This window comes from Phyllosticta capitalensis, assembly GCF_038381095.1.
Source record: "Phyllosticta capitalensis strain CBS 128856 chromosome Unknown BKA78scaffold_8, whole genome shotgun sequence".
NCBI classification, from domain to species: domain Eukaryota; kingdom Fungi; phylum Ascomycota; class Dothideomycetes; order Botryosphaeriales; family Phyllostictaceae; genus Phyllosticta; species Phyllosticta capitalensis.
In genome coordinates this window covers 316,295-331,669 of record NW_027117446.1, presented here as the reverse complement: position 1 = coordinate 331,669, position 15,375 = coordinate 316,295, and the positions used below count along the sequence as shown (strand labels likewise).

Below are 15,375 nucleotides of genomic sequence, written 5' to 3'. Positions count from 1 at the left end.
GTCCTCCCACTCACTCCGGTTTGGTCCCACTCTACCATCTTGAGGTGGCGGGTGGGTAAGAAGGTGGGTGAGTGGACGATTGCCCTTCAGTGGATGGATGGATGGATGGGCGGACAATGGAATGAGGCTGGCTGAAGCTGCTGTGTTCGTCCGCCAGTCTGCCCGTCTGCTCGTCTGCATGCCTTCCTGTCGGAGTGAGGCAATGCGGTATAGTGGTATGTTGGTCAAGATGAGGTGGCCAAAGGGGCTGTTCTCTCCTGCCCGATTTCCTGGCCTTGGACTCGAGAAAGAATCCTCTGAAAAGACTGGTATTCTTCTTGTAAATTACAGTGACTTGTGATTCTTGTGTGGCGTAAGTGTTGGAGAGGGAAGGTGTGGCTGCAGCTGTTCACGTCGGTTGCCGCTGCCATCTGTTGTCATTCTGCCGTCTCCCGCGCCGGTGCAAGCTCCGAGATCTGGACTGGTCTCCGGCCCTCAGCTGCCCGAGTAACAAGATTGTTTTGAGAGCGGCTACTGGACTCAACTTTGCCCAATGTCCAGCACGCTTGATCGCGTGAGGACGCTCGAGGCGGTGAGGCTTGAGTGACTTGACATCGGGAACTTCGTCTTAAAAGGTGCAAATCCGTCTGAATCGGTCTGAGATTGCTTGAAGAGGCGCTGAGATTCTCGCGTGCAACTTTTCTGACGTCTGGTTACCGCGTTGTCTGCAAGTGATGCAAAAAATGGTCGGCTGCAGCTGGCGGTTGTCGGTTGGCGTTGAGAACCCACGGCAACGACTTTTGCGTCGCGCGACTGCTGCACCCAACATCGCGTCTTCCGTTTCTTGCGCCATGACTTCACCACGAACAAACGCTGCAACATCGCCATCACCACCGCCGTGACTTTGACCAATTCACCTCGCCGACGTCTCCTATTCTCGACACGCTCCTACTGCCGCTCAATCTCCCACCATGGCATCCGCACTCCGCGGCGCATTCCGCGGTAAAGGGCTCAAAATCAGCTACGGGACGATAACAGGGCTATCCTTCTTCCTCTTCATGCGAGACTCAGTCGTCGAAGTGACAAACGTCCACGGGCCGTCCATGGCACCCTCCTTCAGCCCGACGTTCCACGAAACCGGCCGCATGGACTGCGTCCTCTTCAACCGCCTGCACGACCCGCGCTTCCTGCGCCGCGGCGACGTCGTCTCGCTGTGGGCCCCGCACAAGCCCGAGCAGCTGAGCATCAAGCGCGTCGTCGGCTTGCCGGGCGATATGGTTGTCGTTGGCCGCAGACCGAAGGGCAGAGCTGGTGGCGAGGATCAGGGCGTGAATTGGGGCAAGGTTCGCGTGCCGTGGAATCATGTGTGGATTGAGGGTGATAATTGGAGGGAGAGTGTGGATAGTACCACTTTTGGACCGGTAAGTGGACTCGAGATTGGTGCTGTAGGCTTGTCGCTAATTGATATGCGCGGTAGGTCCCCATGGGCTTGATCAATGGTCGCGCGGAGTACGTCGTTTGGCCTCCGAGTCGGTGGGGCACGGCCTCGAACGCGGATTCGGATTTCAAGACTCGATCGAAGGCGATTCCGCCAAAATCTAGGCCGACGATACCGGCGGAGTTTTTGGACTGAAGGTCGTGATAAGGATCAATCAGCCGGCGATAAGGCTGTCATTGAGACTTGAAGGAATCGACATACAAGCCCATCAGATCCACTTTGAATGGCGCCCAGAGCAGCCAGTGGAGTTTACAGGAAGTCGAATACCACGCGTCCACGTCGTTCACTCTGGAGGTTGGTGGCCCGGAGCATTCCCACGGCAATGCGATGCGGGAACCCAGTGCCAGCCTCTACACGTCACTGTCCAAGGTGGTCTTCACGTCGCAAATCCGTAGCTCGCCAGAGCATGCATGCAGTGGGGTATGACTACGGTCAAGACAGCTGAATTCTAGACAGACTATATGCTAGGGCATTTCCACGTTCTGCGCGGCTCGTCGAAGCCGCTTTCAAAGGTCGTATGCCGACCGATAAAGAACGCCTGGTGGGGTTGGAAACCATTTCAATCTGAGGTGCTTATCCAAAAATTGGATCCAAAAATTGGATGATTGAAATACATGCAATTTTCTCATCTGCCTCCCGCATTCTCTTCCTTCGCTCACCTAGCTGCGCAACAAAGGCCCACTACTTACAGAGCTTCGAAAGACATTGGAAGAGCTCAGATAACAGCACAGCACGACCAATTTCAGCCGAGACCAAAACACCTCAGTCTCTGACCCACTCATGGCCCGGCAATGCTTACGTCAGACTGCAGCAGTCACGTTACTCATCGCCCCCAACTGTGTATACTTCATGTCCCCACGAGGCTCTCTCTACTGCCTCACCAAGCTCGTCGACAATACAAAGATTGGGACACCAACCCTTACCGCCCAGGCCACTCGCTCGTCATTTGTTTAATCCAAAAATCTTCGTCACTTTTGAGATCCGATGGACAACGACTCAACAGACGGCTGGGATGACTCAGCCGAAGACTTTGACGACTCATCCGATGTGTGGGATGACTCACTATGGAATGACGACATGCAGAAAAGAAGGAAATATCTCCATGGTGATCCTCCGAAAATCGACTGGGAAACTCTCAAGTTCAAGCTGAGCCTCAATGCGGCCGATCTGAAGCTAGATCCAGTGCCTCAATGGTTCCACGTCATTGACGTAGAGCGGAGAAAGGTCGTCAGGGCACCATCAGAGCCGTTTGACTACGTCTGCTTGAGTTACACATGGGGTGATGCTCAAGAATTCCAGGCCACAAGAGACAGCATCATCAAGCTCCAAGAGGACGGAGCACTGGACAGGCCTGAACACCCAGAGAAATCTGAGGGACCTGGCAATCCCCAGGTCCCGACTACGATTCGGGATGCCATGACTGCTTGTCAGCATCTTGGGAAAAAATACCTTTGGGTGGACCGACTTTGCATTTTACAAGACGGCGCTGAAAAACAAATCCACTTCGACGAAATGGGTCGCATTTATAACGGTGCGTTCGTCACACTTGTCGCATTCGAGGGCACAGACGCAAGATACGGCTTGCATGGTATCTCTAGGCCCATCGATTTGAGTGCTTCCGAAGTCGACTTTTGGACCAGATCAGAATGGTTGAAACGCGGTTGGACGTACCAAGAGGCCATTCTGTCTCGCGGTTTGATAATTTTTGCTAAAGATGGCATTATTCTCGAGCATGAGAGAGAGGCAGCATTGATGACGAAAATCAAAGAGTCAGAAGATTTTCTGCACCGCCCTGTGTTCCACGGTGCTATCGACTACTATTTCGCTGTTGAAACCTACACAAAACGAAAACTGGGACTACAGGGCGACATTGTAAATGCGTTTTCTGGCATTTGCAACCACCTGTTCGACAAAGTCCATTACTTCGGAATCCCAACAAATGACTTCAACAACGCAATGCACTGGCTTATCAATAAGGCTGAGAGGGAAGAGAGGGTTCTCGACACCGGCCACACGTTCCCCAGCTGGTCCTGGGCTTCCATAAAAGGTCAAACTCTTTTCCCCCGAATCCTGCCAGCTCTTCCTATCGCTTCCTGGGCATTTGTCAACAGTATCGACGATCACGGGAACCTCTCTTTGAGTTACCCAACGCCTCGGGATCACGCCTTGTCATATAAGCTTCATGCATATTCCCCCATGATTGTTTCAGCGCTCTATGCCCGGGAATACGACCCCAAACCGGGTGGACAAGAATATGAGGTGCATTTTGAATATTACAAGAACCTCAACGCAAGCCCAAGGCCATGGTCAATGGATGATCCCTTCAAAAAAACGCTTAAGGTGTGTCTTGACGAGTTCTCCGAGTACACGTGGTTTTGGGAGTTCTGTCGGGATATAGGACCCCATTCCCAAAACGAACACGATTTTCTGAACCAACGAAATTCCCCACAAGATACCCTTTGCTACGCGCCAGGACGCATCCTAGCTCACTCTTTGGTATCAAATGTACGAATTCGTTGTCCGGAGGTCCAAATGAACATTAAGATATATCCAATGAACCATATCTGTATTGGGTATGGATACTTGGATGATCCAAAGTTCTTGACGAAGCCAAGGAGACGAGACGGCCCCGAGACACGGGATTCGCTGGAATTCAAGATCTTTGCATTGTCCATTTCAATGATGACGAAAGGGGAGGTATCCAGAATCTTCTCTTCTCGTGGAATGGATTATCCACTCAATTATCCCTCCCATGTACTCTTGGGCTCTCGAGAAAATGATCAGGATCTTGTTGTCAACGTTGTCATCATTGAGGAATCAGAGGAGATGTATGTGTTCAATCGTGTGGGCTTTGGATTTATCAATTTCAAAGCATGGGTCGAACAGACTGGCTATGGCAAGAGCAGCGACCGATAGTGGCGTACAATTGCACTCATATAATGCCTCTGGTTGCACTTGAAGAGGCAGGAGACTTTTTGCATGGCCTTTTATCAAGCAACAAACATGATGCTGCTGTCGTAAAACAGCCAATTGTCAAGGATGCAAAGGAGCATCAGCAGCAACGCGGCTCAGAACTTTCACGGATGTATAGTATGAGCCTTCCGGACCTCCTTTATCACGACCACGTTTGGAGATTTCCTAAACAATTCAGATTAATGAATTCGGGGTGACTGGAATCAACAAATGCCTTCATTTTCCGCGAGCTCCCGATGCTCATCCCGTTGCGCCAGAAAAGCTGCCGAATTAGGTATACTATGGGCTATTATACATTACGGACGTCTCGCCCCGGCTGGGCCAAACATGGCAAACGCCACAATCATGAACGGAAACACCAAGATCAGCAAGATCGCGGCGAACCGTAATATCACCTCCGCAACCTCCAACATCACTGTGTGCTTCTGCTCTTCGACGGCTGGATGCTGTACTTGTCGGTCTCCTACTTGGACTAAGCTTTCGTCAATTTCATGTTCCGTCTCGTCCGTCTTTTCCTCGTCCTCTTCTCGTCGTTCTTCTTGTTTTCGAATCTTTTCTTCGAGCTCCTTGACTCGCGCGTCTCGCGCTGCTATTTGGCGGTCTTTCTCCTCGACCATTGTTCGGAGGTCCTCTCTGCTTATCTCAAGATCTCTCGAGCGGAGCAGCTCGCGTTCTAGGGTCTCGTTGACACTATGGCAGGCCAGGATGAGGGCGCGGTGCGCGTTGAGCAGTACCTCGTAACGACTGACCGTGGTAGAGCGTGCGGGGGACTGGCTCGGGCTACTGTCGTCGTCGCTGATACTTTCGTGCGCTGTTACAGATATCTCTGCATCCAGGACCGCGGAATTTGCATCTTCCAGGATGGTTGCACTGGAGTTGCGAGACCGATTTCTTGTTGAAGAGTCTGAGTCGTCGGTTCTATCGATTTTGGCTGCGACAAGATCGGACAAGTCGACTGCATCCGCCAAGGTTGCTTCTGAGCTGACAGATGATCTTCTTGACGTTGCGGCAGGGGCTTCGGTGTTGAGTGCTGTCATTTGTCAGTCTTGGGGGCTCACAAATCTGGTATTTTTGCTTACACATTTCGCAGGAGTACTTTGGAGGTGCGCCGCTGGGTATGTACACGGCAACCTCTGGTTTCCTTCTTGGAGCGCGCAAACTGGAAGGACGCGATGCTGGTGTTTGTCGAGGGGGAGAGTAGTACGGTGGTGGTGGTGAACGTGGGGGCTCTCCTCCTTGCTCATAAAGGTATTCCATTTCCACGGTCCTGTTGGCGAACGCCATTTATCTTATCCAAGAGCGATACTTTGGTGTTGAGATGTTGAGTCGTCCCTGTTGGCTGGGGCCTCGAAAGCAGTTCCTTGGTACCAACTCTTGCGATACAAAATGTTGTGGACGACTTCAAAGAGGGGCTCAATGACGCAATGCTAAGGAATCGCTACTCGCAGTGATGAAAATTGATTGCGGAAAAGAGCAAGACGATCCAAGAAATGCAGCAGACCTGGGCTTTATCGACCGGATAAAATGGTACTCGTACATGGGCAAACAACAACACCACCTCGCCTTGGGATGACATACATACCAAGCTTATAAAAATAATCTGGGCATGAGGAAAAAGCCTCGCGCCGCGCCGGGAGCCCGCGTCAGGTGGATGTTGCCTTCTTTGGGGCACTTTGGCTGCGGTGGAACCCACGAGGGCCAGGGCTACCTGCATGTCTTATTGGCGGAAAGGGTGGGCACACGCCTTTTCCAAGAGAACGAGTCGGCGGAGTTTAGTTTTCGTCTCGACGCGTCGGCCCAAACGAGAAGGCACGACCCCACAGCAAGCAGCAAGGAACAACAAGAAAAAAGCATTTTTCTCCTCAGATCCAAGCCGACCCACGGAAACTCTAATCTGCTCGGGTCTCTGCCGCTGACCGACTCTCCTTTTTCTTGGGGCCGACGCGTTCGCCTTGCCTTGCCTGCTTTGCCTGCCAGGGACGTCCGCGAGCCCCCGTCGCAGACTGCGACACCCAAGAGCGAGATCCCGAGACCTGAACCGTCGGGACCGCGCTAGTCTTCGATGCGTTTTCTAGCGGTGCCCGTATTTTGCTGCGGGTGCGGGGGGAATAAAGGACAAAAAGGAACAACTTGTTTGCTGAGGAACACGGTTGCGTTGCATGATCGATGCAGCAGCCCCCCAGTCAGCTACCTGACCGTGCCGACAACCAACCAACCAACCCTCCGACCAACCGAACCGAGCCGACTTGAGCCGGCATATACGGGGAGTCGCGAACATTCCTGCCTGCCTACCTTCTTTAGTTGCCTGTCGTGTGGCTCGACGCTGAGGTCATCGTGAGGACAGAACCCTTTCAGCCGGCCACATGCGTCGACGAGCGGTTCCCTAAACAAGGCTGAGCGCACGTTCAGGGCAAACGCGCCCCCCACGTTGGGCATAGATCCAGGGACTAAAAATGGAAAGAGGAAAGAGGACAGCGGTGGATGGCCATGGTGGTGAGTGGTGAGGTGGTGAAGAGGCGTCGATGGTGGCGGTGTTTGCTGGCGCTCGCGGCGGGGTTTTGTTGGTGCAACAAAGGGCAGACCACACATACAATTAGGGGGCTGAAAAACGACATGCGATGATGCTGCTGCCTTCTTTGGTTGCTGTAGCGTTTGCGTAGCGAGAGCCAAGTCTTTTCGGCCTCCCCATCGCCTCTTCACCTCATTTAAAGCTGCAGCTCTTCCGCATCATCGTCTGACAGGTCGTGCGCGCGCTGGATGCCGTCGCCATCCACATAGGTACCACATGTTCTCTCGCCTTTTCAAGCAGCCTCTCGCCAGCCTCGACGGCTGCAATACGAACAGCCCGTCATCGAGGCGTCGAAAGCCAGCCCTTCCCGCCCGACGAGAAAAAGAGACTGTCGTTCTCAGGTAAATTGAACCCTGAACGCTTGTGGTTTGATGTTTAGTTCCTATTCCCCGGGCCTCGTGGAGAGCGGAACGAGCGCGCGCCTCCCAAGCGTAGGTGCCATGTAGACAAAAGCAAAAATGCTCCAAATCATCTGCCACCGCTTGTTTTCTTGTGGTTGCTTTTGGGGCGCTCATCACTCGACCAAACTGCCACCACGTCCGCAACTACCCGTATGAATTGATTTGGATTGATTGCTATGGACAGATAAGAGCACCCCCTGGGGCGAGAGACAGCTGACCTGATCTTCATCGTTGTGTCCGAATATTCATGATTGGATTCCGAACCTCAATTTCCTCACTTCCGTGGTTTTGGTGCTCCCGGGGGAAGTCGTCCGACCGAATGGAAGTTGGGGGAACGAGGTCCTGTGCTCAAGAGTCAGTCGCAGAGTTGATATAAAAGTGTGCGGAATGCGGTGACAAAAGAAATCATACAGTCTCCTGAGAAATCGTACCTCAAAATCCTCGCCTCTTCGGTGCGTCTTCTCCTCTCCGGCTGGTCGCGGACACTTTGGACGCCATAACTACAATGACTCCATGCGAATGGGTTCCCCGAACTTCTGGAAGCAGCTCACAGCGAAGTGTTACCAATAAACAGGTTGCCAGTCTCCAACTGAGTCGCTTCGCTGATGAAGTTCCTTCCCGCCGTTGGCTGTTCTTTGAAGTTGTTCGCCACGTTGCTCTTCAAGGCAGACGATCAGTGCGTGGCCCATTCACTCCAGCGACGCCAGTGTGAAGAAATCAGGCTCAACATGATCCAGGTCCAAACTGCTCAAATCTAGCTCCTTGAGACTGTCGTTGTCGCCGCCGTCGCTCTGAGCATTGTCAAGGCGTTGTACCAGATCCAAGAACTCGTCAATGTCAAATAGGGATATGGGATACTCAACTAAAGCGCCATCCCAGCCGAGGGGGGCTTCAAGAAGAGGCGAGGGGCGCTGTGCAGGCGCCAGCAGGGATCTTCCAGCCGCGTTGTCATCACAGCGGACGACAAAGAGACGAGCAGGTCTTCTCCGGATGAAATATCCTGTCCTTGTAGAGAATCTGACATATTCTGTATGATGTCGTTTGTGCACGGAGACATTGGCAGTTCCGAGATCCTTTGCGCTTCGAAGCAGGCGCGATCGCACAAGGGCAGTGAAGGCAACGAGACGACCTGGATCTTGTTTCTCTTCAATGTCCGCCCACAGTTCCATCGAGAAGCGCTTGACGCGAGGAAGATGCAGCAGAATGTTGAGCATTGTCGGGGTGTATATATCCCCGAAGTCATTCTCTGAGCCGGCACTCTCTGGAGATGATGTCCTCCAGGGATTCGCGAATCTGTAATTTGGCGACCAGGGATTCTCGACTCCATACCTTGGCGGCCAGCCTCTGAAGAGTATGGAAACGTGGTTGAAAGTGGGCAAGCGGTTTCGAAAAATTGAGATGAAGTCCAGAACGTCCTGATGCTTGGCGTACCCGTGACATCCTTTGGGGTCTTCGAAAGAGCCGTTCCAATTCCCGACTTTGAATCTGACACTCTTGATGTTTTGCAAAGCAAGCGTACTGCGATCGTTGAAGAACGCGAGAGCTGTTTGGATGATTGGAGATACGAAAGTTTCTTGGTAGTCGTAATCAAAGTAGAAGACGTTTTTCGAGTAGAAGACTTTGGCGCTTTCGAAATACACCTGTTGACACACCTTTAAAATGTTGAGATTCGGCCGCTGGCAAACGGCGACTCCGAGTTGATACGTCCATTCAGCCTTCCAGAGTCGAAATGTGGAGCGATGCAGGGTCTTTCCGTCGGTAGGAACCTGGACGACTCGAACAGGCAGAGTGTCGAAGACAAGCACATGTTCATAGATCTGATCTCGAAGCTCTCGCGGAAGATCCAGGAATCGGAACACGCCCTCGGTCTGTCCAGCTTGCATCTTGGTTAAGACAGCCTGGCACTCTATCCGCAATCCGCCTGCGAGCTTGTTGTTGCCTCTGCGTAGCGCTGTCTGCAAGGGCGGATCTGTAGTCATTAATACCAACCGAGGCGACTGTTCTGGAAAGAGGTAGCTGTTTGATGAGCTTTGCGCTTCCATGAGCCCAGAATTTTCGGTCGTGAGACAGAAGAGAAAGGTGAAGGATGGCAGTAGAAAATGCTCGAAGTCGGATAGTAATTGGTCTATCCTACCAGCGTCTTTTCAGCGGTTGCTCGAGACTGCTGTCGTAATGCGACCATCTCTTCTAAGTCGAAGTCCAGGCCACCCACCATCGGATACTGCTCCTAATGGCATGCACGTGGCTAACAACCCGTTTGCAGTCCCACGACTGCAATCAAGCGAAGAAGATCTACCGAAAAGCTCCACTGTCCCTGCAGCAGCTCCATTATGCCGGAAGCAGCTTAATTGCGACTTCCCATTCGCTCATAAAAGACTTCCTCGAATGGGCGCGCAGGCTGTTGGCTCTGGGCCGTGGGTTCGTCCTCTGCTCGGGAGTCTGAAGATTCCGTGACTGCTTCAACGTCCTCAACTTTATCTTCAGGAGCCTCGCCATTGTCGGCGAAGGAAACGTCGCTAGCCGGCTGAGAGTCTAGATCCGAGCTCGTTTCTCCGGGAGTTTCTGCTGAAGAGGCACGAGGAGCGTTTGGGTCCAAGACCTGATGTTTTAAGCGTCAGCAAAAGTCTTGGCGGGAGAGGATTACAGGGCGCAAAGAATGGTTGGAAAAGGCGCAACATACATGAAGCACAGTCGCGGTGCCATAGTCGTCGCTCACCCACATCAAGACCTCGTTCTGGTCGGTCAAATCATAGTTGAAGTGAGGAAGGTTTGTTTCAACGAAGAACCTGGGAATTCCATCCTGCCAACCGATTTTTGCTGCATTTCTCGGCTCGCCTAGTATCTGTTCCTCGGGCGGAACTCCTCGGATAAGCTTCCCGGCGCTCAAAATACTTGCCGCGGTCGGGATGTCGACGGTGAGTGGGCCCAGATTCTTTTTGCAATTGATCCCATGCTCGTACTTGCGTCCTGGCTTCATGAAGTTGGGTATTCCGAAAAATATGTTCGGAACCTTGGGGTTCCAGGGCCGGTTGGTCCACCAATCGACCCTTCTGTGCACATTTTCGCTCTCGCGGACGGGCTTCTTGTCTTTGGAAGATTTATTCTGCCATTTGTACTTGGCTCTGTACATCTTTCGTGTAGCAGGGCAGTCGTTCAATGTCAAGTCTCTTGCCATGACCGATGAGATGACATTGTCTTGATGTTTGTGACCAATGTACATGAAGTCTTCCAATGGTTGTTTTGCTCTTCGATCTAACTCGGAGCATTCTTCCGCAAGAGGGTCGGTCGAATCCTTCTGTAAATTTCGTTCCATCCGTGCGGCGCAAATTCGAAAGACGTTTCTTTGATTTTGTCCTGCGTGTTGATCTCTAACAGGCAGGTCGACGCTCAACGCGCGGTGAAGCCCACGAATGCGCTTGCCCATCCAGTTTTCAGTCCAAAGCTCTCTGGACACCATAAGAACCGAGGGAAGTGAGTTTCTGAGGCCACGCAGATCCGGAGAATCCTTGAAAATCACTGCGTTGGGATCGTAGCCTACGGTGAATTTGCGTCGAATCCATGGATGGCTGAGAATGCATTGCAAAGTCTCCAGGCAAACTTCATGCAATGCTATGGCCATCGAGTCCGGTGAATTTGCGAATATCCCTTCCAAAAGATCAATGGCCGCCGTAGAGCGGGACCCTATATATTGCCTGGGTCCGAACATGCGCAGATTCCATTGGACCAGGGGCAGGCGCTCCCTGTACTTCAAACTGCGTCGATCGGCGGGCTGATTTTTAGAGTCGACCCATTGGTTCTCGCTGTGCGAGAAGACGAGTGGTTGAATCTCCTGTGGCTCGTCGAAGAGCTGCTCTTGATTGACTGGATCATGCGCCTCAAGCGATTCGTTGGCGTGTTTGTCACGTCTAGGCTCATCGGGAGGAGTCGAGAAGCGGGATATTTCTAGCCTTGGAACCATACGTTCAAACAGCGTGACCGCAAAATCATCACTATATCCCAATTTCCGTAATCTCTCCAGTATATAGTTCTTTTGCGATGGATGCTGAGGAGATCTCGCATCTACTAGCTTGGTGCCGAGCGGAAATCTGCCAGAGGTAGCAAGAATGTTTTGAGCGAGGCTGGACAGACTTTCATCAAGTTCCCTCATAGCTTCCCGATGGGCATTTTCAAATGCCGTTGCTCGTTCTGCTGATTTTTTGAGATTCTCCACTGCTGGATCCGTCGAAGCGTGCGGATTTAACTTCACAAAATCCTTCACCAGCTCGACTCTTTGCTGCAACTCGTCTAACAATTCTTCGGGAGCAGCTTTGATCAGCTTCTTAAAGTTAGGCTTACGGTCCTTGACTGCCTGACTCTTTTGCGGTTGATATGGAGTCGGAGGAGGATGCGAGTCCTGTGCTTGAGGTATTGGAGCACTGCCTCGTACCGAATTGCGCAGCATCTCTTTGAGGTCAAATTGCTCTGTGTTGATGTCTCTCGAACGAGTTTCAGACGTTCCGGGGATGAGAGGACCGTCCTGCTCAGATGGGGAAGTGTTCCATCGTCGCTTGGTCAATCGTTCCATCGCCCTTTCAAATACATTCGGACCCGACTCCACAAACCGCCGGCCGTACGCTTCGGGAGCGCGGGGGAAACGACGGAGCCCTGGCCGGATCCGATATTTCGGAAGCATGATGATGTTTTTTGAAGACGGCAAAGATTGATCGGCGTAGCGTCTTGCAAGAGGAAGTTGTGTTGCGAATAGAGAGGGCGCTGAAGGATTTCCGCCTCCAATAGTAGGTGTGCCAGAGAAACGATAAGAAAGGAGCTTTTTGCTGGCCCTGTTATCAAAGGGCCATGCTCAACCAAGATTTCGAGAGGCCATTGGCTCAAGGGATGAACAAGAAGCGATGGTGGCGATGTCTGAAAGACAGATGACACGGTCAATCGCGTCCCGAACCCGTGGTGTTGAAAACGCGGCCACAACTTTTCCGCGTCGCCGCCTGCCGTGCCGCAGTTCGACGTCATTCCGAGCCCTCTGCTCAAACCACACCTCACCTGTCAGTCCGTCTGCCAAACCAAATGCTTCCGCCAAAGCAACCGCAAACAGTCGGCTCGTCCGCCCAATTCGACCCGGAGGCCTTCCTCTCATCATGGAACCCGGACGACGCGCTCCCCCAAAATGACGACCTGCGCACCTCCATCTCCAAAGCCTTCCAGCTGCCGGCGTCCGACAAATACGTCTACCGCGCCGTCGCGGCCGTGACGCTCGAACAGGTGCAACAAGTCATCGGATTTGGCGGGCAACATGGACTACATGGGTGGTATGTTGACGACGAGGGAAAACAGGTACGTACCGTACTCATACAAGAGCGCTACATACAATCAGACGAAGCTCGAAAAAATCCCCCGAAAGAAGCTCCAACTCTGAAGCCCTGGCCTGCCACAAGATACCTCCTCCCCCCGCCGCAGACATAGCAGCATACACTTCGATCTTTTCGCCGTCGACCTCGACCGCATCGGCCCTGCGCGCCCTCGGCTCCAACGCCAAAAAAGACACGCTCCGCGCCGCCGTCGCCGCACACCTGCAATCGCACCTGCACCTCTCCCCTGCGACCCCGACTCTCTCCCTCTCCCTCCCCAACAAGCGCAAGCAGCCCTTCGCCAACCCCTACTACGACTACTGGGCCTGGTCGTGCCGCGCGCTGGAGTGGAGCGGGCCCGTACCCAGCACTGCCGCGACCAAAATCTCGCACCACGTCCTCCCCGTCTTCTACCTGCACTTCGGCTGCGTCGTGCCGACCTGGGACGCCGTGGCGCTGATGCAGCAGCTGGCAGCGCATGCGCCGCCGCAGCCGAAGCCCAAGGGCTGGCCCGGCCGCGGCGTGCTCGAGATAGGGTCCGGCAACGGATATTGGGCCTTGTTGCTGCGACGCGCGGGGCTCAGTGTCACGGCTGTCGACAATTTGCATAGCGAGTGGCGCACCATGTGGATCGGGGATACCGTGTATGAGGATGGCATCAAGTATTTGAAGCAGAACGGCGGCGCCAGGGACAAGATCCTGCTGCTAGTGTATCCGCAGGTGGGCCAGGATTTCACGGGCAGGGTGTTGCGGGCATACGAGGGCGACTACATTGTGGTGGCGGGGACGCAGAATCACAATGGGTATACGGGTTTCCAGACGGAAACGATTGCCGAGTGGATGGTGCGCGAGAAGAAGGATTATCAGCACGTAGCGCAGGTGCCGCTGCCGAGCTTCGCGGGCAAGGACGAAGCCTTGTTCGTCTTTGTCCGGACAAGAAGTGCGTGAAGAAATGAAGAGTATCAATTTGAGACCCAATCTGTGTAAAGAAGGCATTGATATCTAGTCCGAGGGGGCCTTAATGCTTTCATCAGGCGGCCCATCAACCACCTCGCAGCACCACTCCGCTATGGCATCCCATTTTTCCTGTGCTTTCCGGGTTCTCAGCAGATTGGGACCGAAGTTGCTACATAAAGTCAATGATCGAGATCTCTCCAGGACATGGGATGGCCACTCACCTGCTGATGGTTTCGCTTCCCTTTTTTGGCTTTTTCTTCTTCCTGCCTTCTATACTTTCCGAGTCCTCATTGCCATCCAAGGCTGCTCCGCTCTTGATTTTTGAAGATCGTTTCCACCACTTGGGCAAGTCTCGCATTGTTGCCCGCAGTCCTCGCATCGACTGGACCCGTTAGCCTGGTGTCATCCGGTTTGATCGCCGGGAGTCACTAGGAGCTGCTCCCACCTAAATACTACTCTTGCCGTCTTCCGCGCCATGGGCCGTAGGAGCAGCGGGAGCAGGCGGAAAATACTTTGGAATAAAGTGAAGGTAAGCGTCCATGTCCGGCTTGTCGACGTTGGTAAAGACAATCTTGTCAACGGGCACGTCCTTGCCCTTCTCCTCAAGCCACATGCGCACCTCGCTCAGCGCCGCCTCGGCCGCCTTTGCGTTCGGGTATCCGTAGATGTTTGTGCTGATGGGCGGGAACACGATTGTCCTGCAGCCGTTCTCGATCGCCACGTCCAAGCTCGACCGGTAGCACGAGCGCAGCAGCCGCTCCGCCTCCGCCTTGTCCGTCATCGCGTACCAGACGGGACCGGGCGTGTGGATGATTTTGCCGCACGGCAAGTCGAACGAGTCGGTAATCTTGGCCTGGCCGGTCGGGCAGCGAACGCCTCGCGAGTCTGCTGGGAGTGCCGCACACGCGTCGTAGAGCTCGGGCCCGGCGCGCGCGTGGATAGCTCCGTCGATACCGCCGCCCCCCCTAAGGCCGTTGTTCGCCGCGTTGACAATCGCGTCAATGTGCATCGACGTCACGTCCGCGTTGATGAGGCCGACTTTGCTGTTGATGATGGCATTGGGCTCGGCTACGGCGTCGGGATGCGCCTCGAGCTCTTTAATTGGCGCCTCGTACGAGCTGGGATCGGTGTAGAGCTGGGTGACGGTGGGCACGTCGTCGACGTGGATGTTCTGCAGACGCGGCGGCATGGCGTCGGTCGAGTAGCGAGTGTCGTGGAGATTTGCTGGTATTCGAGTGACCAGGGCGAAAAGACTGGGTTCGTGGTGAAGCAGTTGATATGTCGAGAGTCGGGTGGAGTGTAAGTGACGAGCTTCTGCGCAGAGAAATGGGCGTCGGGTGTTGTGAAGATGTGAAGAGGTGAGGTGCTCCCGCTGGAGTTCATGTCGTCGAGAGCTTGGAGCTTGGGCCAGCTATGACGCAGGCAAGAACGGCGGCCGCGACTCCATCGACGACCATGAAACTCGACGACCTACCAAAACATCAATTTTTGGTCTTCGCAAAATACTACAAGCCCAATCCAAGCCGTCCGAAGTCTCCCATCCAGTCTTGCTTCGAATAAGAAACTTCAAAGTCACACGCCAGCAGCTGGACCTCCACGAATCCTTGCAGTTCGACATGGCCAAACTCGACAGTCTACGCAGCCCACACCTCTACA

The 15,375-nt window shown here is 53.6% G+C and overlaps 8 protein-coding genes across 8 annotated transcripts; 4 read left to right on the top strand and 4 right to left on the bottom strand.

Moving 5' to 3' along the window:
• Positions 1-950: 950 nt before the first annotated feature.
• BKA78DRAFT_297524 (peptidase S24/S26A/S26B/S26C) lies at positions 951-1,612 on the top strand (the record flags this gene model as incomplete). Its single annotated transcript, XM_066886777.1, has 2 exons — positions 951-1,400; positions 1,457-1,612. 2 exons carry the CDS (start codon positions 951-953, stop codon positions 1,610-1,612), a joined length of 606 nt encoding a protein of 201 aa, XP_066741679.1.
• Positions 1,613-2,461: 849 nt separating this feature from the next.
• Positions 2,462-3,908, top strand: BKA78DRAFT_354712 (heterokaryon incompatibility protein-domain-containing protein; the record flags this gene model as incomplete). The annotated part of the gene is made up of 2 exons (XM_066891781.1): positions 2,462-3,817; positions 3,876-3,908. 2 exons carry the CDS (start codon positions 2,462-2,464, stop codon positions 3,906-3,908), a joined length of 1,389 nt encoding a protein of 462 aa, XP_066741678.1.
• Positions 3,909-4,569: 661 nt separating this feature from the next.
• Positions 4,570-5,895, bottom strand: BKA78DRAFT_172093 (uncharacterized protein). Its single transcript, XM_066883264.1, has 2 exons — positions 5,530-5,895; positions 4,570-5,480 (listed from the first exon to the last, which is right to left on the bottom strand). The coding sequence occupies exons 1-2, from the start codon at positions 5,732-5,734 to the stop codon at positions 4,747-4,749; spliced, it is 939 nt and encodes a 312-aa protein (XP_066741677.1). The 5' UTR covers positions 5,735-5,895; the 3' UTR covers positions 4,570-4,746.
• On the top strand, positions 5,773-6,572 carry BKA78DRAFT_172140 (uncharacterized protein). Its single transcript, XM_066883265.1, has one exon. The coding sequence runs from the start codon at positions 6,057-6,059 to the stop codon at positions 6,504-6,506; it is 450 nt and encodes a 149-aa protein (XP_066741676.1). The 5' UTR covers positions 5,773-6,056; the 3' UTR covers positions 6,507-6,572.
• A 1,537-nt stretch (positions 6,573-8,109) lies between these two features.
• BKA78DRAFT_297521 (uncharacterized protein) lies at positions 8,110-9,303 on the bottom strand (the record flags this gene model as incomplete). Its single annotated transcript, XM_066886776.1, has 1 exon — positions 8,110-9,303. One exon carries the CDS (start codon positions 9,301-9,303, stop codon positions 8,110-8,112), a length of 1,194 nt encoding a protein of 397 aa, XP_066741675.1.
• Positions 9,300-12,316, bottom strand: BKA78DRAFT_319807 (uncharacterized protein). Its single transcript, XM_066888893.1, has 2 exons — positions 10,101-12,316; positions 9,300-10,019 (listed from the first exon to the last, which is right to left on the bottom strand). Exons 1-2 carry the CDS (start codon positions 12,090-12,092, stop codon positions 9,765-9,767), a joined length of 2,247 nt encoding a protein of 748 aa, XP_066741674.1. The 5' UTR covers positions 12,093-12,316; the 3' UTR covers positions 9,300-9,764.
• Positions 12,317-12,481: 165 nt separating this feature from the next.
• On the top strand, positions 12,482-13,710 carry BKA78DRAFT_332551 (uncharacterized protein; the record flags this gene model as incomplete). Its single annotated transcript, XM_066889994.1, has 2 exons — positions 12,482-12,748; positions 12,850-13,710. 2 exons carry the CDS (start codon positions 12,482-12,484, stop codon positions 13,708-13,710), a joined length of 1,128 nt encoding a protein of 375 aa, XP_066741673.1.
• Positions 13,711-14,164: 454 nt separating this feature from the next.
• BKA78DRAFT_354707 (uncharacterized protein) lies at positions 14,165-14,908 on the bottom strand (the record flags this gene model as incomplete). Its single annotated transcript, XM_066891780.1, has 1 exon — positions 14,165-14,908. One exon carries the CDS (start codon positions 14,906-14,908, stop codon positions 14,165-14,167), a length of 744 nt encoding a protein of 247 aa, XP_066741672.1.
• Positions 14,909-15,375: the final 467 nt, after the last annotated feature.

Excerpts from the sequence above, each read along its gene's own strand:
- BKA78DRAFT_172093 (XM_066883264.1), bottom strand. The coding sequence starts at position 5,734 with ATGGCGTTCGCCAACAGGACCGTGGAAATGGAATACCTTTATGAGCAA. Across the intron at positions 5,481-5,529 it reads AAAGTACTCCTGCGAAATGT|CACTCAACACCGAAGCCCCT; the intron begins GTAAGCAAAAAT and ends GACAAATGACAG.
- BKA78DRAFT_172140 (XM_066883265.1), top strand. The coding sequence starts at position 6,057 with ATGAGGAAAAAGCCTCGCGCCGCGCCGGGAGCCCGCGTCAGGTGGATG.
- BKA78DRAFT_319807 (XM_066888893.1), bottom strand. The coding sequence starts at position 12,092 with ATGCTTCCGAAATATCGGATCCGGCCAGGGCTCCGTCGTTTCCCCCGC. Across the intron at positions 10,020-10,100 it reads GCACCGCGACTGTGCTTCAT|GTCTTGGACCCAAACGCTCC; the intron begins GTATGTTGCGCC and ends TTAAAACATCAG.